Source organism: Fusarium vanettenii, assembly GCF_000151355.1.
Source record: "Fusarium vanettenii 77-13-4 chromosome 1 genomic scaffold NECHAsca_1_chr1_3_0, whole genome shotgun sequence".
Classification (NCBI taxonomy): Eukaryota; Fungi; Ascomycota; class Sordariomycetes; order Hypocreales; family Nectriaceae; genus Fusarium; species Fusarium vanettenii.
In genome coordinates this window covers 2266973-2291569 of record NW_003315881.1, presented here as the reverse complement: position 1 = coordinate 2291569, position 24597 = coordinate 2266973, and the positions used below count along the sequence as shown (strand labels likewise).

The window sequence follows — 24597 nt, the reverse complement described above, 5'->3', positions numbered from 1 at the left end:
TCGAAAGCTGCGGCCTTCTTGATGCCCGAGCTGGAGGGGGACTTTGACAAAAACGAATAAGAAATAGTCTGGCATGGCAACGGCTTTTTCTTTTGCACTATTGTTCCAGGCACATAACAGAGCATGTCTGGGACGATGCAGGGGAGGGGGGCTCCATCGACAGCAACTGGAGGGTCACCGCAGGACCTCACTGGTGGACGAGCTGCAGACCCAAAACAGCTCTTTTGTCCTTTGTGCCTGGGAGAAACGGACACACTTGAGGGGCAACGGAGAGGGAGGGGGGAGGAGAGAAAGAGGGGGGGGGGGAAGCCGAGATCCTTGTCCACCGAAAAGCCAGGGGCAGATTGGACCGTCGCCAGTTTTTTTCCTTTCTCGCCCAGGCACACAGGCACAGGGCACATGGCTCCAGTATTAAAGTGCCTGCTTCCGTGCTTATGCACGTTACGGGTCGCTGTGGATGCCCGCGTGCGTGGGATGATGGAGGGGCTGGAGTCCCAGACGCGTGAAAGGGTGCCTTGTCCTCCACTGTCCGGAGGAGGGGGAATTTGGTGACGGGATGGTTTGTTGTTGCTGGTGGTGACGGGCGAGTTTCTGACTGCGATTGAGGACGAGTATCATCATCGTCAACCTCTGCGCATGCGCAATCCTCTCTGCCTCGTCGTCTTGCAATTTCACCGCAGAGATTGCTCCCGTGATAGCCAATCTCTTGTGCTATAGGCCCGTCTGACCGCTGTGACCGAGTGAGGTCATAATGCGGGTAGCGAGCTCACGGTCTCGAAAATCAGATCAGCTCCATCCATCAAAAAGACTCCCCAGCATCCACTTCCATTATTACGGTACCGTACATTACTTCAGGCCATTATCGAGAAAAATTTCTTCCAGGTCACAAAGTGATCTTCCTTCCGTGGGCCTTGCCCTGTTCCATGAGCAGTCCAAGCTCCCGTCTTCTGCGCCGCAATTTGACTAGGGACAGAGACACTTGTTTCCATGTCCGGGCCTGTCAGTCAACCCATTCCAAGCGCCAACGGCACCTTATTAACCTTGGTTCACTCAGATGCAATCCCCTTGCTGCATGTCTCGCATCATCCATCATCACTCTCTGTGTCTTTCCCTCTAGGGATCCCCATGTCCCCCTGTTCCGTGCTGTGCCCTCTTGGCAGGCCATCATCCCCCCCCGGCCTGCCATGCGGCCTTCCCCTTGCCATGTATAGTACCCGGGTTTCCCAGGACCTCCCTGTCGTGCGGGCGGCGATTCTAGTTGCGAAGAGGGCCTTGTCGATCGGCCAAGTGGGCAAAACGACACCATCAAGGGAGCGATGCAACCGAGCCCTGAAGATCAACTCGGGGTTCGCTGTTGAAGATAAGCACCGACAATTTTAGATGCCCGTTTCAAGGCTCAAAGACCCTATGCCCAGCGAGCATTCGTTGGTGACATTCACACGTAAAGTCTCGGCCAAAAGAGCATATCCCATCATCCATCCATACCAAGATGCAACACAAACCCCCACATTCTCGTCTCAAGCCTCGTCGCGTTGCCCAGGTCCTGCCAAAAGCCCAGTTCGTCCACCAGGGAGACGGGTCAAGCCACTTTTCGCATCCCATCCCATACATCACGGGCTAGTGTTGCCATCAACCACCTCGGGCGCACGACCAGGCTTGTCAAAGGGCCATGTGCCACTCGGCCACTCTCCATCCAGAGATCAACGTCTTTAACTGATCGTGATCGTTTTGCCTAGACCCGGCGTGGTTACGCTGCACTTTTCAAGGTGGCTAGTCCGATCCAGGGCCTAGACGACGCCAACTCTTGACTGGTCTCGAGATGGCTTGGATTGCTTGGATTGCTTGGATAACTGGGCGTCGGATTGTGCCAATCAACAAGTCATGGCTTCAGAGACGGGCTTCGTGCCACGCAACCATTACAAACAATGGACGTCACCCGCCTGATATATCACGTCCACTCTCGTTTAATTAGGAGAGCCTGTAACCCCGACTCGGCCGCCAACGGGAGGATGAGGAGACTCGACAGCAACTTGACGAGAAGTTGCAGTGAAGTACACGACAAGACAAGACGCCTCGCATGGGTTCAGCTTGCTTCTCAGCCTGTCGGATCTAGAGCCCGATGGAAAAAGAAAGCAGATGTCAAAGCGGGTGCTGAACTAGCAGTCCTAGTCCCAGCGCCCAGATGCACAACGAGATGGCGTCCTCGAGAACCGCCTTGTACATCAAGGAGAAGCGAGTCTAGGTCCGTTATCCTTATCTCTGGACATACGCAACTAGGTAGTATTTCCTCGTCGGCATATTAGCCTCCGTCATCAACGAGAATGTTCCGCGTGAGTCGTCATTTCCAACCCGCCTCAGCGCTTGTCACTTCTGGCTTCACCCGCATCCAAGTCCGGGATGCTAATCCCGTCTACGTATGCGAGTCGAGTCCACTTCCCACGTGCCGGCGGCTTTTTGCGCTTGCGCTCTCTCTCCTTCTCTTTGGTTGACGTCTAACAAAACCGTCCAACTGCCGTGCATGCGTTGCGTGCGTGACTCGATATTGTCTGACCTATGGGAGAATTGCGTCCGAGTCTGCGGCGCAACCTTGTCGGGATACATGTCAGTTCTCGACCGGCGACTGTGCAACATGCGATATCGCGACTTCGACTACAGGGAGGCGCCTTGCACATTCAGTCAACTGAGTCGAGTCGGGCGTGATTGTCTTGTCTTATTCATGATATTCTTCGCCCGCCTAACATTGGGTTTCCCCATCACTTCCAGGTTCTCCCCTGCCAACCCCAACATCTGGGGTTCCGGACGAGCCGTTTAAGCCAACATCTACGGGTTTCTGAAACAAAGACCGTTGAACGGGGACGCACCCGGTACATCACGGCCGGCTCATCCGACGCAGTGTGGTGCACCCGGTAGTAGTGTATGTATGTAGCCTGCCACCCTTGCCCTCGGTTGATTCCGGTGCCAGGTTCTAAACCTGCTTGAATGATCAACTCGTCCGTGTCAAGTAGGGGCTGAGCCTCAGAGGTTGACGCATTGATGCTACTCAGTCTCCCATGTTCACCGTCAACCCCTTGCGACAGGCCAGGGGTTGCTCGGCCAATAGCTTGACTACCTTGTTTCTATAGGGGAGGGCGTACGCATGCTGATCTCACCGTTGATGAAACTAGCATGTGAAACTATAGCACATGGTGCGATATACGCTTTGCTTCTGTATTTAGATGCTTAGCATACCTGCTACTAATAGAACGTGTTTCGTCACCTCTATATCATCATGCTGCGTTCCATGCTTCTTGCCGAGATGATCAGGTCAGTTACACGGGGAGTTGTCATGCCAAGTGGAAAAAGACTCTTGACGAGTATCATGTTCAGCGCATCTCTCTAGGTATTGCCTCCATCGCATGATGTGTACACATGTGCAAATCCCGTTCCCTCAAGTTCCCAGATGACCCTCAGTTCTGCCCAGTCCGCGGCGCAACCAACGTAGATGTCCCGACACGGGTGGTCTTTCCAACACCCGCTTCCGCGCGGCCACGCTCGTGAAACACGCCCGATTCATCAATGTACCAGTCCGTAGGCTTCTTTTCGATAAGCATGCCCCGAGTTCGTAGCGCCTTAGTCACGCTTGTCACCCATTCAATCGAGTCTTGAGGCGGGAGGTCTGAGCCATCAGGGAGGTTCCCAGGGGCGTAGATGGCGGACGGGTCAGGAGTTGGGATCGACTTGACAATGTCGAGGAGGTGCTCGGCGTCCTTCTTCCAGATGAAACCGACGGGTGCATCGGTGGACATGTGGGTGTGGCTCTCCAGGTTGGCGTATCTAGTGACGCCGAGCTTGAATTTGCTAGAACCCGGCCAGCGATAGGTCTCGTAGAGTGTACCGGCGTATCTTTCATCGGATTTCCCGATGAAGATGGCACTTCTGACTTCTTCGTCCGGTCGAGGGGCTTTTCCGTCATCGCATGTGCCTCCTTCGTCTGCGGGAGTATTAACAGTGAAGTCGACGTAGCGCACAACGTAAATGTGATCGATCCAAGGCGTTTCCGTTGCGAGTAAGTCCCGGATGCGTTCCGAGGCCTTATAGAACACCTTTTCAGCGGCCATAGTCGATACTGAACGAGTGCTTCGGGGAGAGGATTAGAGTGTTTGCTTGGTGCTTAGGATGGGGAGTTGGTGCCTCGGCAACGAGGGAGTGACATGAACTCGTTTTTTGTGTCGGTTTGGCAGTGTAGGCACAGCGTATGCTTCGAAGTATTCCTGGCTTTGTAGAGGAGGTTGTGGGTGAAAGGCAGAGAAGGTGGAAGGGAAGTGTTGCTCGTTGGGTGAGTTGTTTGGGTGAAGGCAGAGTTGCCGGGGGCAGGAGCGCACGTCAGTGCATTTTATCTATTGAGGGTTATTGAGGGCTATTGAGGACCGTGAATGAGCCGAATTAGGTGAATTTGGGTGTTTGTTTTCCACAACAGGCAAACGGATAAAGCTCTAGATTGTTCTACCTGGTGGACATTGCTTCGGCAGGTGTCAACACTCGGCAGGAGCATCACGACCTTGAATCCCATTTGATGAGAAAGTGTTTAACAAAAGATCAGGAAAACTCACTCCATTCATGGAGTAGCTTTGGTTTCATTATACATAGACTATAATCGTCTTGATATATTGATAACGACTCCAACAATGGGTTCAAGAAGATGCTTCCCGAGTTCACTCGCAACTCATTTCCCGATGCAGAGAGAACAAGCGCATAACCAAATCAACATTGAAGCATCCTCCCAGTATTAGACAATATTACAAGTTATGAATTACCGTAATCTTCTACACCACTTACCTACTCTCAACAAAAACATGCAAGAACCAGCAGTGAGACAAGAACCTTGAAGGGTGAGGTTGGAGTACGTATCTCTTAGCGTGGTGGATCGTGAAACCAAACCCGTGATGTCATTGGACTTGCCCTGGCTGTCCCAAGCTCCCCAAGCTCCTCAACGACAACCTCCCCGCAAACAACCCCAGACACGATTGGCAACCCGACACCCTCCAAGAGCCTCGCGTATCCCCAGAGCAGATTCAATTGACCTTTACAAAATGGCCTTCCGAGCTTCTTTCCGCCGCGTCGCCCTCGCCAGGCCCGCCACCGTCGCACGCAGCTTCCACTCGACCCCTCGAGCTATGGTCCGCGTCGGCCAGGAGATCCCCGACCTCGACGTCCTGGTCGAGGACTCGCCCGGTAACAAGGTCAACCTCGCTGAGGAGTTCAAGTCGGGTAACGGCTACATCGTCGGTGTCCCCGCCGCCTTCTCCGGCACCTGCTCCAGCAAGCATGTGCCATCGTACATGAACCACCCCAAGCTCAAGGAGGCCGGCCAGGTCTTTGTTGTTTCTGTCAACGACCCCTTCGTGTGAGTTTTCTGGCTCAAATTATCTTTTGACCTCGTTGCGTGCCCGATGCTGACTTCATCCCGCAGTATGAAGGCCTGGAGCGAGCAGCTGGATCCCGCCAAGCAGACCGGGGTGAGTAAATGAAGATTAACACGGGCATGTGTTTTGAGTTAACCCATTTCACAGATTCGATTCCTCGGCGACCCTACTGGAGAGTTCACCAAGGCTCTTGATCTTGGCTTTGATGCGTACGCCATCTTCGGTGGTATGCGAGGCAAGAGATATGCCCTCAAGGTTGAGGACGGCAAGGTCAAGGAGGCGCATGTTGAGCCTGACAACACTGGAAGCAGTGGTAAGTCATCATTTATTGATATCGGCTCCGTTCCGGCTCCGCGGCTAACATTGTTACCATCCAGTGTCCATGGCCGAGCAGGTGCTGGGTTAAGTACTGAACATTGTACCAATGCAAACCTCCAACTCCAGTGTGATCTATATGGCACATGTATAACTGCAAATAGAATCCTCCCTGTGAATTGGAAATTGATGCAGGATACTTCGTTGACCTTAATTTCACTGCCATTCGCCAGTCTACCACATGAACCCAAGCTCCAGTCATTCACAAAACTACTTGTCAAGGTCGAATCTGGGGTTTCATCATGACGTTTACAGCCTCTTATTCACTCGTATCTATTGTCTCTTTGCTTTCCTCGGCGAGTGACTCGAGCTGTTGGGGACCGTTTAATGGCGGAAAAATGACATCTCCACTGCAGAGCACAGCTCATAGACCTGATGGGGCCAGATTTCTCAGTCAGTGGCCTCGATCGTGAAATTTTATGCCAGGAATACCTTCCAGTTTGGTCCATTTTTGGGGTTCAGCCAAGTCCAGCAGGGTCAGTGAAAGGAACTCTGAGTGTATCCTGTGGGTGAGAGTGGCGGAAAGTATATGGATCTGAACGGGTTTATATGAGTGCATTGAGCTTATCGTGCGTCTTGCCTTTGAATCTATTGGCCCAGATGGACTCTTGCTGGACAATAATACACCAGTTCTGATCAATCTTTGAGAACACAACACCGAAGTTGGGATCTAAGTTGGCTCAGTGAGCGCCATTTGGCGACAACTGTGAGTGAAATTGTGCTTCTCGATTGTTCCATTTTGTGTTACTTGTGGTTGTATCGCATTTGCGGCGGAGGTTTTTTGAGTTGACGGTTGAATTGATTCCTAAGCACTCATGCAAGTGAACATGTCCCCCTTTGAAGTTACTCAACATGCCACTGGACACTGGACTGAATATACGCAGAGGAGGTACTTTAACTCTACATATTCGCACGCCAAAAGCACACAAAATAACTATACCCAACTACTCCGGACAAGTGTATGAGAACTAATGTTCGTGGTGTTGTTGTCTACCCTGCATCTCGGCCGAAACGAGAGTTTCAACCACAGCCAGCCTCTTCGCCCAAACCGGAATGCATAACTCTATCATTGGTTTATATAATGGCTAGTTCTCCACTAACCGAAGCCATTGGTCGATCATCAAGACGTTTTTCAATGAAGCCAACTGAGTTTGGGATGAAAAACACCCGAGTCTTACGATAACCGTGGAGTTCCATCCAAGCCAAGACATGAAATTCCCTCTCAACAAGCAACTCACCAGCCCCCCCTTCAATTGCATTTCACAAGTGGCGAGACATTGCAGTGATTAATCATAATGGTATTACGAGCCGGTGACATGTCACAGGGGCTCAATTGAAGTCTCAAGGCAGAGTGATGTTACAATCACAGCATCAACAAAAAGCCTGTCATCAATATCACACTGAAATAATACCGCGTCGCGCCTCGGCTCTAACAGACAGAAGCAAGGAACCCCCCCGAGGCTCTAGAGCCGCCCTGGCCCGAGATGACGATCGCCGCGTGCGGCCCCGCGAAAGCTCGGATGGGTGACCTTTCTGCGGTCGATTTCGAGCCAAAAGCTGTGGCGACAAATGAGAGGCCGTCGCAAGGGGAGCGGGCTCGTCACGAACAGGGGAGAGCTAATTGCAGTTTTGGGACGCGTCTGGGACGTGATATCATGCCTGAGTGGACGGGTTAAGCGCGCAGCAAGGAAAAGCATTGGGCAGTTTTTGTCTTCAAAGCGAATCGGAGCGGCATGGTGACGGCCGCGTGCGACCCGGGCCTAGCCCCGGGGGCGCCGAGTATGACGGGAGAAGGGCTCTAGAATTCAAGATGTGACTTGTGTGTGATAGTAGGTGATATCTCTAGGGGTACGAGTCGTGTGTTGCGGTGATAGTGACGAGGAGGGTGATGGAAACAGGTCCGTGATGGGCGTCCGTGTCGAGGAGCTGAAAGGGGATGACGGAGCAATACGAGCCCCGAGACCGACCGTCCGTCCGAGCAAGAAAGGCGAGGCTGTTCAAGTTACTGGGCAGCAGATGTCAATGCCAGAAAGAGAGAATGTCGTGTGCATGTTGGGAGCAAGCAGTTCGAAGTGGTGCCAGGCTGGCAGCGCAGGTGGGCTGATGAGTGGGAGACCAAAGTCAACAACTGTTTTGGAACAGAGGAGGAGGCACGCGAATACGGCTTCGTAGGTTTTCCTCCGCCATGCAAAGACGCCCGCAATCTTTTGTCAAGCCAGACGGGACCCTTTGCATTCGATTCGAGTGAGTAGGCTGCCTGATGGCATGTCCAGGGGCTTGCAGCCAGAGACGCCAACATACAGCACAACCAAGGTGAGGCGGACAGGCCGATGCAATTCATCGGGCCTTGAATGCGACCCATCAATTTACCTTGCCTGGCAACTCTGATACATCTGTTGAGACGACGACGTGTCAAGCCCAAGCACAACCCATACAATAGAGGTGGCCAGGCCAGGCCGACAGACGTTGGGCCCCTCTCTCCCCTCAGGCCCAGAACTTGTCCGTCCCCGTAGATCATACAAGGCGGCTACGTGCATCGCGTTGTGATGTGGGATGATTGGGATGCCATCAACGCATGGCGCATGTGTTCCGTCATCACCGTAATCAAATCACATGCGGCAAGGGGACGGCAGAGATGAGTGCGTCATGGCCCTCAAGAGCATTGTGTGAGCCTCCTGCTCCTGCTCTTGGGATGGCCAATCGGAAGATTATCGAGATGGGTGCGCTGTTTGTCCAATCGATCCTTGAAGCCTGGGCGTGTTTGAGCGGCCATGCCGTTGATGCTCCCGCCTTTCAGAAGCTGGCAGCCCAACCCCATCCTTCATCTCATTCACTTTGAAGCCCATCCACACCCATGGGACCAACCACATCAACACCTCCCTACGTAGACGGTAGACCATCCCCCCTCCATGAATGCAATGCTCGATGGCCCAAGGACGCCAAAGACACGGGCATTCACACACCACCACGCGGTAGAGCCCCACCACCCGAGACGTGCGAAACATGGCGGGGAGCTATAACGGCAGCAGATATGACTGTACAGCAGGAGGAGAAGTAGGTAGAAGCAAGCAGCAAGCAGCAGCAGCTTTGCATGCGATGCGTGAGAAGAGGGCACAACCGACAACGCACCAACGTAGCACTCCCCCCCATCGTCCTCGCTGTCCGGTCTCCAGTCTGACCTGACTTGTGCAGTCGAGCTTGTATGCCTTGATACGCGTCAACGTATGCCATTGTCCGTCTTGACCGGAAAACCCATTAGTGAGCAGGTACGCGCCGCGTCCACGCGTGAAAAATTGGCCATCAGAGAGACAGAGTGAGAGGCCCACGGACCCTTCGGCAGGTCGTCCCGCACATCCATCCCAACGAGGTGCTACGACCGTGCCACCTTGATCCACAGGGCCAGGGATCCACGGCCACTCACCGACTCATAGCGCTCACGTACGAACTGCTGCGGCCGGCATCCAAGGCCCCATCTCATCCCATCCATCCCCCTCGACGCCGTCGGTACATAGGTTGTTGACGACAGGGCTCCAACGGCAGTGGCATTGGATCCATCCATGGGATTGGAAGCGAGCGTCGGGTGCCTCTGCATGATATTTGCTCTCGACTCGACAGCTTCAAGTCCCAGCACGGCACTCACTCGGGCGTCTGGTTTGTAAAAAGCTGGCATCAATGCAGTTAGCTGGCACCAGCACCAACCCTCCTCACAGAGACTCGGAACCAGCACTCGCAGATCCGAGAGAGTTGTGTGGAGCTTGCTGCCTCGTCAATACCGTGACTGCGTGAGCCACAGGCCATGGCAAAAAGCCAAAACAAAAATCAAGCACACGAGGCTGGCATTGCATTTGTCTCTGATGAGATGCGACCAGTGACGGAGGTGTCCAGATCGCCGGATTCAGGTTCGGCACACCGACATTTCTAATTCGTCTCTTGGTGATCGATACTCTCGATCCCTGGGTGGCTGCTACTGTGCGGCTGCTACAGTCCCTTGTTCTGCCAGCCCAGCCTGCTTTGCTTGGTCTGTTTCGCTGCCGTGCAAGTGACCGAAAAGAGGCGAATTTCGCGTCGTCACGTGGAGCCGAGTTGGTCCTTGGGTGTGTGTGATTTCACGCCCAACTCCATGCTAGCCCAGATCAGAGAAACCCGACGCCACGAGCGGTTCCGGTGCTGGAGCCCAACCCAGTCACAGCAACACGGGACGGAGCAAAGTAATGAATTTGGGAGAGCCTGCTGAGGCCAGAATCAGGAGCAGCAGCAGCAGCAGCAGCAGCAACACCAGCAGGCAAGCAGCAACAGCCTGAATGTGTCCAGGTTCAGGATCTGTCGTCAAATTCCCGCCCAGCCAGCCTTGATGGGGTGGAAATCGATAGCGTATCGATAGGGGATGCTGAGGCTGGAGCCATGTTGGTGCTGCGAACCAACACTCAAAAAAATGTGAGACAAGTCACATCGAACGGCAGCACGTCGACATCCATCATCGGCAGGACGCTCACTGCAACGGCCAGCCCCGTGAGTCAACAAAGCCCAGCCCAGTCACCGCTTGTCGTGGTCCAGAGCAGGACAGGCTGCCTCTGACCTCACTCTAGCTTCGGTACTTTGGAGCTTCAGCTTCAGCTTCAGCTCCAACAAGCTCACTCCAAGCTTCCCAGCAGCTTCAGCAACACGGCCTTGTGTCCCCCGTCGTCCGCCGGAAGGTTAAAAAAAGTCTTGGGGCTAATTTTAGTCCCCGAGCCGGATTGCCAGCTCATCCACACACCATCCATCACGGGCGGTGATCGGCCGACAAGAAGGAGGGGGTGAAGACAGCTCGAGCTTGGTTGCAAGTTCTGTCGTCACCGGTTTTGCAACACGCACGCAGGCAGCCTGTTGCTGGAGCAGAAGGCATCAAGGAGACAACAAGTTGAGAGAAGCGGTCAGGGACCAGCCTGAGAAAACGAGGAAAAAAACAAGAGTGGCTGAGCAAGCTAAAAAGGACGAGGCAAAAAAAATAAGACAATACGAGACAAGCCCAAAATCATTTTTTTTTTTTGGCTCCTGCGCGTGGCCCATTTTTGCTGAGCGTTTCGTAATCACCCCCGTCCTGCATTCCAAGGTGAGAATTCGCAGAGGAGAAAAAAAAAGAGAGTTGAACGAAGAGCGGGGTTACTCGTGAGGGAGATGGAAGGCAGGACATGGAGCGCGTCAGATAAAGGGATGTATCCAAGATCTGATTCTTGGGGCACCGGATCACGGCTCACGGACCAGGGCCATCGAGGGTTGTGCTGGCGGGAAGAAGAGAGATAGAGTAAAAGACAAGTCGGTGCCCGAGACTATCATGACTTGAAGCTTGCAGATGAGCCAAAAACTACCTGATATTGACTGATGTCGAGCACCTGGCCAACAAAAAGCCGCAATTCACAGGTCAAGTCCTCTGCCCGTGGTGCCGTACGGTGCGGGAAACCGTCATCCGGAGCCCGAGGCCGAGCCAAGGCAAGCCTAAAAAAAATCTCCCCTCACACACCCCCACACCCCCTGGACTTCTGCCTCAGGACTCAAAAGGTTCAGCCCTTGCGTCACGCTATGCCCCTCGAATCAGAGCTCGGCCTGACCCCCAGCCACCTATGCGAGACCCACCCAAGGTTGCTTCCGCCAGTCACAAGTCTACAAAGAGTCTGGAGCCCGCCCCTCAAATCATCTCGTCGCATTTCCCTCGTCCTTTCTCGCGGCCTTTCCTCCTTCACGGCCAATCAATCTTCCTGCTCTCCTTCTCATCCACTCAGCAAGCAATCAGATTCGTCCCAGGCCTCGAAACACTTGATTGTGTCTACTGGCCAGCCATTCACAAATCAAATCCATTCGCATCCAATCTCGCCTTGATTGGATCCCACGCGCGCGCGCAAACGCTCCCGTGAACCGCGACCGATAAACGCTCTGCCCTTGCTTTCCAGTTGGCCCGTCCGAGAGACAAGCTTCTGCCTCCGCCCGCTTTGAGCTTCTGCCATTCGCTCATCGTCCGCCGAACCGCCCCAAACGGTAATGCACGGCGCCCAGAAACTGTAGTATAACTACAGTTTCCAAAAGCTTGTTCACCAATAGGACTAACACGCGCCTTATCGGTAACAGATACCCTCACCTCAATCGATAGCTTGGTGTCGATACTCGTGCTGTTCTTCAGCTGCGAATTCCATCGCCCAACTCCTCCCCAGCGGCCAACCTACCTACGTTTCAGGTTGTTTCTTTTCAGCTTCAAGGGTGTTTTTCAGCTCTCCGCTTAAACGTCCTGGGTCTCTTACGCCTGCTAAGCCAAAAAGGCCTGCTGCGAAACAACTGCCGCGTTGCCGCGTTACCCTCCCCTCTCGGTCTGCATCACTCGTCCATTTACGCATTCCACGCAAACTCTCACATATCTGATTCAACTCCCAACCCCCTCTTATCCTGTCTTACCTCTCCACACCCGGCTCTACTCTTTGACTCGACCGAGTCAAGACCTCGTCTCATACACGCGGCTGTCAGCGGACAATTGTTTTGAAAGTCTGACCAGACGCGTCCGGCCCTCTCGCCAGCAGCTTGACTTAGCGAGCTAGCATCGGGATCTCTCGCACCCTGGCCTGCTCTGACAAAGCGATTCCTCAGCCGTCACGGTCGCTTCCGGGTTCGGACCATCTTTAGCCTGGCCCTTGCCGTCCGTCATCTGGTGGCCCGTCAGATAATTAATTGCCTTCCTGGCAAGGCTCACGCTGCCGCGCGACAAAACGACCAGCCCTCGTCACTCGCCCGAGACAGCCCACCCACCCCAAATCAAATCCACCACGCACCACCAGCAAATCAGCTCGCTTTTCTCACCTCGCTTCGCCTTTTCAACATCTCAACCTCGAGGCCTATCATCGTCGCCAGCATCGTCTTGATACTCTCCATTGGCCGCTTTGTCCGTCACCTGACGACTTCTGCCTGCGGATCCCGATTTACCCCAGATTCAACTCTCGTCTCAACTGGCCTTGTGTGAATCAAGGTCGTGCGAGTAAGCTCTGAGCGCGCCGAAGCTTCCTACGTTTCCCGCTCATCAACCGTGCATCCGCGCCTTGTGTGCATCTGTCGGTTTCCTGCATCACAAAAGGTACGTAGAGCCGCTTCTGCTTGCTTTTCACCATATCCCCCAAGCTCCCCTTCCAGAGCACTTCCCTTTGAGGCCATCCCTCTTCTTCTGGGCGCATACGCGACAGCGCGTCGTTCGCAGCTGGGCAGGCAGTCGACCGTGTCAGCACACCCAGCATTGACTCTGTCTCGTCTCTAAAACGCGTCTTTTCTTTTGGCATTATCACTGGCGCGCATTCCTGCCGCTTGCCCACGGCTTACTCCAACCTTGGCCACTGCGTTGTGCTGCACTGCATGGTTCTGGTGTCACTTACACAGACTCGACGTCGCCGATAATCTACCGCGTTTCATGCTGACAACGCGATCACAGCTGCCGCACCTCTGTCACGGCTTGAATTTCAAGCGAGGCACTCCTACACGCCATTGCTGTACGTACAAGTTTTTCCATTTTGGTTCTTTTCCTTTTCCCCCAGTGTTCTGGCAGAAGGGCGGTCGCGTGGAATTCGAGCACGCCCTCTTTCGTTTCGCCCGCCGCCGACCTGCCTGATTCAAACGTCACCGACCAGGCATGCCACCTTGGTTTCCACTCCACCACATAAGCATCATCCCCTCTTCCCCCACGAAACAGCCTACTCGGGTGTCCGCTTCGTGACACAGAGTCAATGATGTTGTTGAAAGAGATATTGTCCCCTGGTTCTCACTTTCACCCATATCCTTGTCGTTCAGCCTTGATATGCACACCCGTCCCTTTGTTTGCGTCCCGTTCCTCTGGCCAGCCAATACCCCGCTCTGGCACCCTGTTGCAAGGCGCAGGGCCGCAGCTATCCAGAGTCCCGGAAGGGAATCGAGTCTCCGCCACCAACCAGCTTGGGCGCCGCCTTGCCTTGCCTCGATGCGAGTCCAACGGCGCTTATCTGGATGAGTGCAGCCCAAGGCCAGGCAGGTCGCTTCCCATGGCGGACCGATTCAACCTCATCCGTCTCGGCATCGTCACTGATGATCGGACATGGGGTCCGCCAGGGACGTGACAAAAAGCGGTAGAAGCTGGAGTCAAGAGTACCAGCGTCTCTTGACATGGCCGTCGTCAGTCTGCCCGGCGCAACAGGCTTCCTCTGCTTTGAGGCCTCGAGTCAAAGCCCTTGCTTCCAACTCGAGGCCTGGCCAGCCTAGCACGCCGGGGTGGGCTGGTGGGCCCGCCTGTTGCATATTCCGTCATGCATGGGACTCTGGGCTGCCAACGCATCAAGAGTGGCTTTCCAGACGCGCATTTTGCACCCCTTCCCGCTCCCGTTGCCCGCCCCCGTTTTTCTTTCCACCGTCCCACCCCTTCATCCTAGCCTAGCATATATACAGCGTAGCTAACGCCTATGGTTGGACAGTTTTCTCCAGACAAAGCAACTGACCAGCCAGTGCCATCTCTCGTCGCTCCTTGCCGTCTTCTCGGCTGCCATCTTGTTCTCTTGCCTAAACGGCTTCGCTTACTTCTCACGTGGCTGTGTGAACCGCCGCATCAGCCACTACAGGCAGTATTCAGCCACGACATCAGCTCGCATATGCTGTGGTTGACCGTCTGAGAGACCGCTTCTGCCCCATTTCAGCTTGCCACCTCACACACGTATGCCCAATCACTTGGGTACGCCTTCTCCCAGATCTGTCGCGACTAGAGCATCTTGAAGAGAGGGCTCCTGACTCGACAGCCCAACTCTACCCAAGCCAAACAGCTTGACCTTAAACCCACAACTCTCCAACTCGGTTTTCCATTGCATTGCAACTATTCGTCATTTGCTTCTCTGTCGAACGAATTTTGGACGTCAGAATTGTTACGCGTCTTACATCTTTGGTCGAATCCAGCTCTGAACCCCAACACGCCATCAACGAATTGCAACGCGACGAGGACGCCTATCCTCGACACCTACCAATCAAACTGGATTGTTAGTGGATAATGGACTACGGCCAATATCAACAGCAAGGACAAAACACAAACTCAGGATACGCGAACTCGGGTGCTGCTAATAACATCACTTCGCCCACAAACAACATCAACCAACACGCGGTGCAAACGTCGCCCATTATCCCCCAGCAGCAGCACCAGGCCCAGCCTCAAGGACACAACATGTATCAACCACAATACGGCGTGCCACAGCAGGGCATGCAGCAAGTTTATGGCATGCCCGGAATCCAGGCGGCCGCAATGGCTGCGACCGCTGCCGCGTCTGGCTCCAATTATGGTTATATGCCCTCAGATCCCAACATGCCTCAAAGCTCCCCTCGTATGGGCGGCGCCTCCGCTAAGAAGGACAATCGCCAGTCCCCTCGCATGAACAATATGACACAGATTCCCGCCCGCCGAATGAGCCAGGTCACCAGCCCGGGGGTTCCCAACGCGTCGACCATGATGAGCCACGCCGGCGCGCGACCGGGTGTTGCCCCACCTCAAATGCCGGCCGCACAGATGCAACATCCGCAATCCCCGGAGATGCCGGCCGGAGGCGGCGTTGAGGAATCGCCATTATATGTCAATGCCAAGCAGTTTCATCGAATTCTCAAGCGGCGTGTTGCCCGACAAAAGCTTGAGGAGCAGCTTCGACTGACCTCGAAAGGCCGAAAACCCTACCTTCACGAATCGCGACATAACCACGCCATGCGCCGTCCGCGTGGCCCTGGTGGTCGCTTTCTCACAGCAGAAGAGGTCGCCGCCATGGAGCGCGACGCTGGCAAGGGAGACGACAAAGCTGATGGTTCCTCGGTCGGAGATAAGACGTCTGGATCCGCAGGAACCAAGCGCAAGTCTGCAGCCGACTCTTCATCAACAAACAAGAGAGCTAAGACGGACACAGCGAGCCCAGGGGACGACGAAGATGAAGACGAGGGCTGATCGTATACTGTGTATAAATCACCCAAGTCTCTTTTGTTGACCTATAAGCGGTTTACGACGTCACGACAGCAGCACGATTGTTCCTTCTTTTCCACTCCCCACTCGAGTCTATTTAGGGGGTCGGCGACGGGCGAGGGGGTTTATTGTCGACCGGACGGGGGTGTCTTCGGTTAATATGGGTCTGTGTCTTTTTTCTCAAGTTTTGACACCTTCGTTTACGGCTCTTACAGAGCTGTCGGGGCCATGCCAGGACCCGGCAGGTCTCTTTCTTGATTTTTTGTTTCATTGTAATACAGCACTGGACTGGCAACAGCATGACACGCCTGTACTCGGATGGGTGTGGCCTCAGGAATATCGGATGGACAGAATGCATGGACGATTCAACATGATGGATACCCCCTCTTTGTTATTTCGTTCGGGCCTTTCTCCTTTGTCTTTCGGTTCTCTCATTCTTATTTTTTGTCGAACTCTTTGAAGATGGTTCGCAACTCGTACAACGTGGGTCTGGCACCAACGAAGTCACTTGGCTGTTGATGCATATTGCCCATGTATGTGGGCAGGCATTCCAATACAAGTTGACAAGCGAGGGCGGGATGGAGAAGAGAACAACAAACCCGAATATGCGAAAAAGAAGAAAAAAGAAAAAAGAAGAATATTTTGTCACATGTTAAATACTTTGGGAAGAGAAGAAATGAGGACTGGTTTATGGACTTGGTGCTCCTGTGGCCCATGGATGTATAAGTTTAGAGTTGCCATCGAGTATGATTCGATGCCGGATCGGATCACCAGTAGCAGAGGGAGTCAGTGTCTGAAAATCTAGGCGTGTATATGATTTACACTTTGTTTAATTTGGCTCGTTGTCTGTTGTGAATGTGTAAGTGGCTGTAATAACATTGAAAGAAAACAGGCATAGCATTTGGTAGATTCTCACAGGTGTTCAAGATTCTCATCTCGTCGGTACAAGTGAATGACTGTCCCTACAACACATGGTAAAGCTGGTGACCAGCCGTTTGTGCTTGGCCTGTCCACCTATCACTGTACGCTAGCTACAGAGTACAGTATCCATGGATATCTTTCATAAGCGCAGCCGATCTCAGCCAGATCAATCGATTGTTCATTGGCTCGGGATCAAATTGCGGCCCCTTATTAGTCTCCATGGCAAGATGCCGAGGAGACGTGACACAATGTGGAGAGATTGGGGAAGAGGGGCAAGGCATGGCCCGCGGCGATGAACTGTATGTAACCTGACCGACGACCCCAGATTTGGACCTCGGCATGTCCTAGAACGGGGGACCTCAGCTGCAACATAAGCATGTAAAGTCGACCTGGCGACCCCGGTCAGACTGACTTGGGGTTTGTTTAGCTGTTGAGACTTTTATAAACTTCTCCTGTCACATACAATTTGTGTCTCGCAAGACCTGGAAGCTCCCTTGATCACTGAGCAGCCCACATCACTGAGACGAGGAATCAACACTCTTGGTCATGGCTGGCAGGGTACGGCAGCCCGTCGACGAGGCGGCGCTTGAGAGGTACATTTCGGATAATGTGCCAGCTATCAAGACGCCGATTGATCTGAAGCAAGTGAGTTCACGACCGCCCTTCGACTCTGGAAATGGCTGACCATGTGACGTCAATCAGTTCGGCTTTGGTCAATCCAACCCCACGTACCAGATCACGGCCACTGATGGTGAGCGCTTCGTGATGCGAAAGAAGCCTCCTGGAAAGCTCCTCTCCAAGACGGCGCACAAGGTTGAGCGTGAATACCGCATCATGCACGCCCTTGAACACACTGACCTTCCTGTGCCCAAGACGTACTGCCTGTGTGAGGACGACTCGGTCATCGGCACCCCGTTCTACATCATGGAGTTTCTCGACGGGCGCATCTTTGAGGACTTTACCATGCCGGGTGTCGAGCCCGCTGAACGTGAGGCCATGTGGCGTGACGCTGTGGTGACGCTCGCGCGCTTCCATGCCGTCGACTTTCAAAAGGTTGGCTTGGAGAAGTTTGGCAGAGCATCAGGGTTCTACCCTCGACAGATCAACACGTGGGTCACCATCTGCGGAAGCCAGGAAAAGGCCGTGGACATTGAGACGAAGGAGGCCGTGGGAAGGCTCCCCAACTTTGATGAGACAGTGCGCTTCTTTAAGAATGAGCGACTGCAGCCCAAGGACCGGGCGACTCTTGTGCATGGCGACTACAAGATTGACAACCTGGTGTTTCACAAGACGGAGCCAAGAGTCATTGGTATTCTAGAGTATGTTTTTACCTTGTTGTTTGATGACATCTGACTGACTCTGGTATAGCTGGGAGATGTCCACGATCGGACATCCTCTATCCGACGTGTGCAACTTCATGATGAACTTTTACACTGCCAAATACCCGGGAGCCACACCCTACGACGTGTCCAAGTTCCTCCCCGGACGGACGCCGGGCCTCCCGCAGCCGGAGCAGATCCTAGAGTGGTACACGGCGGAGAGCGGATATGACCCCCGAGCCGAGGTGCCATGGGGCATGGCCTTTAGCATCTGGAAGCTCGCGGGCGTGTGCCAGGGAATCGCGGCGCGGTACGCGGCGAGGCAGGCCAGCAGCGAAAAGGCCAAGCATTACTCGATGACCAGGGGACCGCTGGCAAAGGTCGCTTGGGAGTTGGCCAAGGAGGCTGGGGCTGGCAAGGAGGCAAAGTTGTGAGGGATGTGTAATTATGGTGGATGCTTTTGACAGGGTATGCATTTGTTTCAGAGTAAATCAAGATCACAACTAGATCTATGCGCATGAAAGAGATGTCGATTGTAGGTTATCTTCTTGTTAGTGTCTATCCATGGTTCTGTGCACATTTCATGCACGTGGACGCCAAGTCTCCAATGAACGATGGACTGCAACCCAACAAATGAAGCCTCACATTCAGGGTCCCCTTATCTAACACCTGATCTGATTTGCCTCTATCAGATCCTGTCAAAAAGATGCATAAGAAACTTGGCTCAAGCCGATCCAGGTTCGCCACGTTTTTTTTTTTCGCCCAGGGACTCGTCCAATCAGTGGCGCAGTTTTAGTGCGACATCAGCGATTTCAAGATCCAAAACACTGGACTTTTATGACGTTGACCGTTGCTCAAGGGATTTCAATTTCATTTCCTGCATAGTTTTTTTTACCTTCTTTAAGCCTCTGGACGTGCATTGAATCTTTAATCTTGATTGAACTCTTTCTTGCCAAGGCTTAAATACCTTTAGATACTGCCTGAGCCTTCTTATCTTGGTTGCCCAGGTTAATCGCTCGCTTGGCCCTTCGGACTTTAGAAAACTTATCTCTTCAACAACTCGACGACGCGATCATTTCACCATCACCCAGACACCTCACTTGATTGATTAACCCCTTCTAGGCCCGGCGCGTCAATGGCCGGCAACGTCCGCCGGCGCATCACGCTGCCGGATCCCGAATTCGATCCGAGAGTGGAGGAGAGGCGTCCTCTGCTGGGAACCCGCCTCAGCACGGGCGGCGTCGAGAACGCCGAGGCCGTCTACAGCTGCATGACGGATCCTCACAGCCACCTGCCCGTGTACACAAACATCCACCGCATCCGTCGCGACATTATCAGCGTGGTCGAGGACTATCTGAGTTTGGAGCAGCTGCAGGACCTGAGGATCAACGTCACTGTTGTGAGGCCGTTGGTGGACAAGTTCTATGGCCTAAATGATATTTCTATCAGTGAGATAGACTCGACCTCGTTCTCACAACACCTTGCTGACCTATCATAGTTTACTGTTTACTGGTCAACCGTGCTCAGTTCCTCGATGAGCAGTCTCATCTGAACAACAGACACAATGTCAATTTTACGCGTGCTACCCTGTGCGAGCTCATCGCGACACGCATCCTCCGTCGTTTCGGCGAGGCTCACGTCGGCCACGAAGGTCTCCTCCTGCTGGCCCACATCCTCGTCGCCGGCTTTGAGCCCTTCCAGAATGCCCCTGATGAGATTCGCGCCGAGGCAGAGCGCATCACCTCCTGGGTTCACCACAAGACCCTGCCGTCTCTCGAGATTGCCATTGTGACTGAGAGCAAGCACTTTCTGAGTTCTGCTACTTGTCAAAAGGTTATCGATGCCATCTACGAGGGTCGTATTGTCTATACTCCTTCGACTTTCTGGGACATTATCCCCGATCACTACAAGCTGAAGCCTATATCCATTTACGAACCTCGCGAGTCGCCTCTTCTCAACCAGTACCGGCTCATTGTTCCTCGCACCCGAAACATTCTCGAGTCTCTTCAATTCGCAGTGTTACTCGCTCTCTATTTTAGCGTCATGATTTTAAGGAGCCAGGGCTTACACAATGGCGTCGAGGTTGCCTTTGCCATCTTTGCTTTTGGATGGGGTCTGGACCAGTTTGCTACTATCCTGGCACACGGATGGTGAGTCCACGCCCATCACCACTTGATTTTTTACAAGTTTACTGACCGTGTTTAGGAACGTGTATACCCAGAACCTCTGGTCATTCCTCGATGTCGCCTTTGTTCTCATCTATTGGGTATACCTCGTCCTGCGCATCTACGGATGGCGTAGTGATGATATAAACATGATTGAGCAAGCATACGACGTGCTCGCGCTCGCCGCCCCTGTGTTGGTCCCGCGTTTGGCGTTCAACCTACTTAGCGACAACTTGGTCTTCTTATCACTTAGGTCGATGGTAGCCGATTTCTTCTTTCTGACGGCACTGTCTGCTTGGTGCTTCCTCGGCTTCTTGCTGTCGCTCCTCTGGCTCGGCGAGGGAGCTCACCCCATAGTGTATGTCTCTCTCAGACAAGTTGACAAGTCTTGGGCTTACAATATTCTAGGACTATCTCGAAATGGATGATCTACATCTGGTTTGGGCTTGACGGTACAGGCATCCAGAGATCAGTTAGTCCTCACCCCGTCACCCGCTATTGGATTTCTTCTGACACATATCTAGACCGAGTTTCACTGGCTATTGGGGCCCAGTGTCATGGTGGCCTTTGCTTTCTTGGGCAACACACTGTTCCTCACGATCTTGGTGTCCATGTTATCCAACACCTTTAGCAACATCTCGTCCAACGCCATACAAGAGATCAACTTTCGACGAGCAGTCCTCACACTCGAGGGCGTCAAGGCTGACGCCGTCTTTGCGTACCAGCCGCCGTTCAACATCCTTGCAGTGTTTCTGTTCATCCCCCTCAAGTTCATCGTCAACCCCCGGTGGTTCCACAAGATCCACGTCGCGGCTGTCAAAACCCTCAACTTCCCAGTACTTATCCTCATCGCCGTTGCTGAGCGCCGTCTACTCTGGCCTTCTCGCGTTGTCGAGGATCCTACCGAGGTCAAGGCTCCACCGCCGACCAAGAGTCGGTTCTGGAAGAAGTGGCGGTTGACCGTCCATCGAGATCTGCGTGCCGTGTTCCAGGTTCCACCACCGGAGACGGTGCACGACGATATCGCCGTCGACGATGACTTGACGCATCATCTCATTCGGAGACAGTTTACGCGGAATGCGACGGCTGAGCTCGACCATGGTCGTCCGAACGACCATAACCGCCAGAACGACCCTAATGTTCGACGTCCGTCTCGACGTGATTCCATGTTCCCGGGCATCCCGCAGAAGCTTCGAGGATCATTCTCCGACGCAGACGTCTTGGAGGGAACGGCAGAGAGGCTTGAAAACATGGAAAGGGCCATGCGCAGGATGGAAACCATGCTCTCACGGCTCGTCCCATCCAGCGAGGAAGCAATTGACGATGATAGTGGCGATGCTGAGCTAGATGAGAGCGGTACACTTAGAGACGACAACACGGCAGCATCTTCTTTCAGGGGCTTGATGGATCGGGTTTCATAAGCATTGCGAGGAGTTTTTCTTTAGGTGGTGATTCTCATCAGAATGCGTTTGGAGAGGCACTGGCTCGGCGTTTGTATGTGAGGGCTTGGATACTGATTCACAGGCCTTCCAATAAGTTTTTCTTAACAATACAACTTTCTTTATCAAACAACATCTCGTGCGATACCTCCCACCTTCAAGTTCGCCCAACCTCAAACAGCCATCAACATGTGCACCGTGACCTGCTTCGAGCACAAAGACTGCAAACACATCTGGGTCGTCGTCACGGAGCCGTGCGAACCACTCATGGGACTTAACAACTGCCCGACCTTTTGCGATGGCACGGCCAAGCAACCTCCTAAATACTATCGCACCAAGAGCCGACCTTGCCCTCGTTGCGATCTCCACGGCGAATATGACCGCAACCTGGTCCGGATGGTTGAGAGTATGGGACGGGGGATCAAGTGGGGGGTTGGACCTGGCAGAGACGATTGGGGTTGCGAAATGAAGTGCGTGGTTCTATGAGTGGTATCATTGATCCGTTATGAACTGATGGGTGGTGATGGAGGGTCAAGACAATTTGTTGAAGAAGGACCTGAGTTAAGAGTGTCTAAGGCTGGATTGGGATCGACTTGCAGCTCCTATACAAGCCCTCAACACAACATATTTCGACACCATATGCCATCGAGGCATGTGAAATTCAACACTTCATCTCTCTTCCATTGCTTGATTTCCTCTTGGTTAATATCGATAGCTCTGACACTCGAACTCCAGCTGCATCACGTGCCGCACCCACTTTCCGCCATGATAGTTTTTCTAATCGTGCAGTTTGTGAAGCTTCAAAACTCAACTACATCTCACAACTCTCCAGTCATATGAACCATGTTACCGACCCCAGACACTTCTCATGTTCCTTACGAGCGGGTCTATGAACCCGCAGAGGATTCCTACCTCCTCCTAGATACGCTTTCATCCGCCACAGAGACTGCATTTCTCAACCAAGCCTTTCCGGATGCTGCCCCCCTTGTGGTGGAGGTCGGCACAGGCTCAGGAGTCGTCCTCGCCTTTGTCAACGCCCATGCGCAGACTCTCTTTGGCACACGCAACATCCTCACCGCGGGCGTCGACATGAACGCCTTTGCGTGCCGAGCTACTGTCGGCACCGTTGGCAAAGCCGAGTCTGACAATGTCGACACCCACGGCTTGTACCTGGGCTCGTGCATGGGTGACCTTGTCACTCCTTTGCGTGAGGGTTCTGTCGACGTCCTCATCTTTAACCCGCCGTATGTGCCTACACCTGAGATGCCTGCTCGGCCCGAGTCGTTTGTCGCGGATGATCTGGCTGTGAGCGCGAAACCCTCCTTCGATGACGACTCATACCTCTTGGCCTTGTCGTACGCTGGTGGGCTGGACGGCATGGAGACGACCGACAGGCTTATTGAAGGGCTACCGCAAGTCCTCTCCCGTCGCGGATGTGCTTACATCCTCCTCTGTGCCCAGAACAAGCCTGAAGAGGTCAAGCAGCGCATCCAAAGATTCGGACCCGAGTGGCGGACTCTTACCGTGGGCACCAGCGGCAAGCAAGCTGGCTGGGAAAAGCTGCAGATCGTGCGGATATGGCGAGACTATGCGAACCCAGCGGAGTAACAAGTATAGCGGAGAAGATGCCGGGTTGGAGGCGTGCAAGAGCATGTATTCAGATATCTTTTCATACCAAAACAAGCGATACCCACCCGCCGATGATTCATACAGTTTTTAGGGCCAAGCATCCCGAACGCCAATCCATTGGTGAATAGTTGATATCGTCGTGATACCGTTTGATAAAACCCCTCACGTCGTCGCGCCCCGTCCGCGGTCCCGATCTCTTCAAGCCCTACTCGACCTTCTCCCATTCATCCCTCCGTCTGTATACCCATTCGTGTGACCATTGATCCCATCCGTGTAGCCATTCTAAGGTCGTCCTCCCCGTCCGCGGCCGCGACCACGTCCCCTACCACCACCCCTGCCGCGCCCTCGGCCACCGCCCCGCTCGGCCTCCTTGCGGGCCTTGTTCTTGGGCTTGGGCGCATCGTCGATGAGGAGGGTGTCGAGGGGTAACGAGTCGGGGAGGATAAAGTATCGGATGGTGGAGCCTCGGATGTTCATGGTGTCGAGGGAGACGGGGTCCTGGCCCTTAATGGTCATCTTGACGTTGCGGAGAGCCGTGTTCATCTGGGGAGAGACGGAGGAGATGGTGCCGTGGACAATGGTGCCTGTACCAAGGTCAGTGTTAAGCCCGAGAGTTTGTGAATGAGGGGTATGCTGCTCCCATACCATTCTTCAACTCAATTGTCACCGTCTCGTTGGCGCATTTCATCAGGAATCTGGTCGTGACATGTTAGCCCAAGAGCTCGTGCTTGAAAGAGTAAGCTCAGCATAATCTCCAAACTGCGGCGCGACGCGGCGCAAGAGATGGAAGGGGAGTTTGAGCTTACCGAACGAGCTTCATCTTGGCGGCTTATAAGTGTAAAATGCGCTTCAGCCGCTAAGAGATGTTGAGTGGTGAATGCTCAAAAGTCGGTCGGTTGAGGTTGGGTCTCGCGCGCGTCGTGATTCGGCGTGAGGCTGAGGCTGCAACACGGCGTCGAGAAAGTCGGTCGGAAAAATCAAGGTTCGGGAGCTGGGGAGGTGCACGTGACGTTGCCTGTTGGAAGGGAGGTCGATGTTTGCTGCTTGAGAGGTCCCACGTGACCGGTTGAGCTTCGGGCAAGCGCCCACATGCTGCCCCGGACCAAAGTTAATTGGGGCGCTCAGTAACCCAGTTCGTGGACCTGCTGGAGACCGAATGGCCACCCATAAATTGGATTGTAGCCTCGTCTCGTCAATCCTGAGCATGTCATCTTTCACGAAGCTCGCCTGATGCCTGAGCCCCGAGTTTCCTCTTCTCCCCCTGGACCATCCTCTGGATACTCGGGGTCAGAATCCTCCGTTGCATTAACTGACTCTCTCTTGCTTCTTTGCCTACAGCGCAGCGGCCCTTCTACCCCCGCCTCGATACCGACTCCCCTCTACCGT

The 24597-nt window shown here is 53.7% G+C and overlaps 6 protein-coding genes across 6 annotated transcripts; 4 read left to right on the top strand and 2 right to left on the bottom strand.

Moving 5' to 3' along the window:
* Positions 1–3446: 3446 nt before the first annotated feature.
* NECHADRAFT_75040 (uncharacterized protein) lies at positions 3447–4097 on the bottom strand (the record flags this gene model as incomplete). Its single annotated transcript, XM_003053613.1, has 1 exon — positions 3447–4097. One exon carries the CDS (start codon positions 4095–4097, stop codon positions 3447–3449), a length of 651 nt encoding a protein of 216 aa, XP_003053659.1.
* Positions 4098–5005: 908 nt separating this feature from the next.
* Positions 5006–5929, top strand: NECHADRAFT_102382 (uncharacterized protein). The gene is made up of 4 exons (XM_003054340.1): positions 5006–5383; positions 5450–5495; positions 5550–5715; positions 5780–5929. Exons 1-4 carry the CDS (start codon positions 5070–5072, stop codon positions 5806–5808), a joined length of 555 nt encoding a protein of 184 aa, XP_003054386.1. The 5' UTR covers positions 5006–5069; the 3' UTR covers positions 5809–5929.
* A 6715-nt stretch (positions 5930–12644) lies between these two features.
* Positions 12645–16370, top strand: NECHADRAFT_98863 (uncharacterized protein). Its single transcript, XM_003054339.1, has 3 exons — positions 12645–12892; positions 13241–13298; positions 14250–16370. The coding sequence occupies exon 3, from the start codon at positions 14791–14793 to the stop codon at positions 15721–15723; it is 933 nt and encodes a 310-aa protein (XP_003054385.1). The 5' UTR covers positions 12645–12892; positions 13241–13298; positions 14250–14790; the 3' UTR covers positions 15724–16370.
* Positions 16371–17205: 835 nt separating this feature from the next.
* Positions 17206–21734, top strand: NECHADRAFT_57487 (uncharacterized protein; the record flags this gene model as incomplete). The annotated part of the gene is made up of 8 exons (XM_003054338.1): positions 17206–17304; positions 17362–17978; positions 18028–18408; positions 19101–19426; positions 19477–20128; positions 20184–20501; positions 20552–20615; positions 20668–21734. 8 exons carry the CDS (start codon positions 17206–17208, stop codon positions 21562–21564), a joined length of 3354 nt encoding a protein of 1117 aa, XP_003054384.1. The 3' UTR covers positions 21565–21734.
* Positions 21735–22425: 691 nt separating this feature from the next.
* NECHADRAFT_75035 (uncharacterized protein) lies at positions 22426–23190 on the top strand (the record flags this gene model as incomplete). Its single annotated transcript, XM_003054337.1, has 1 exon — positions 22426–23190. One exon carries the CDS (start codon positions 22426–22428, stop codon positions 23188–23190), a length of 765 nt encoding a protein of 254 aa, XP_003054383.1.
* Positions 23191–23493: 303 nt separating this feature from the next.
* Positions 23494–23899, bottom strand: NECHADRAFT_75034 (uncharacterized protein; the record flags this gene model as incomplete). The annotated part of the gene is made up of 2 exons (XM_003053612.1): positions 23494–23795; positions 23857–23899. 2 exons carry the CDS (start codon positions 23897–23899, stop codon positions 23494–23496), a joined length of 345 nt encoding a protein of 114 aa, XP_003053658.1.
* Between the last annotated feature and the right edge of the window lie 698 nt (positions 23900–24597).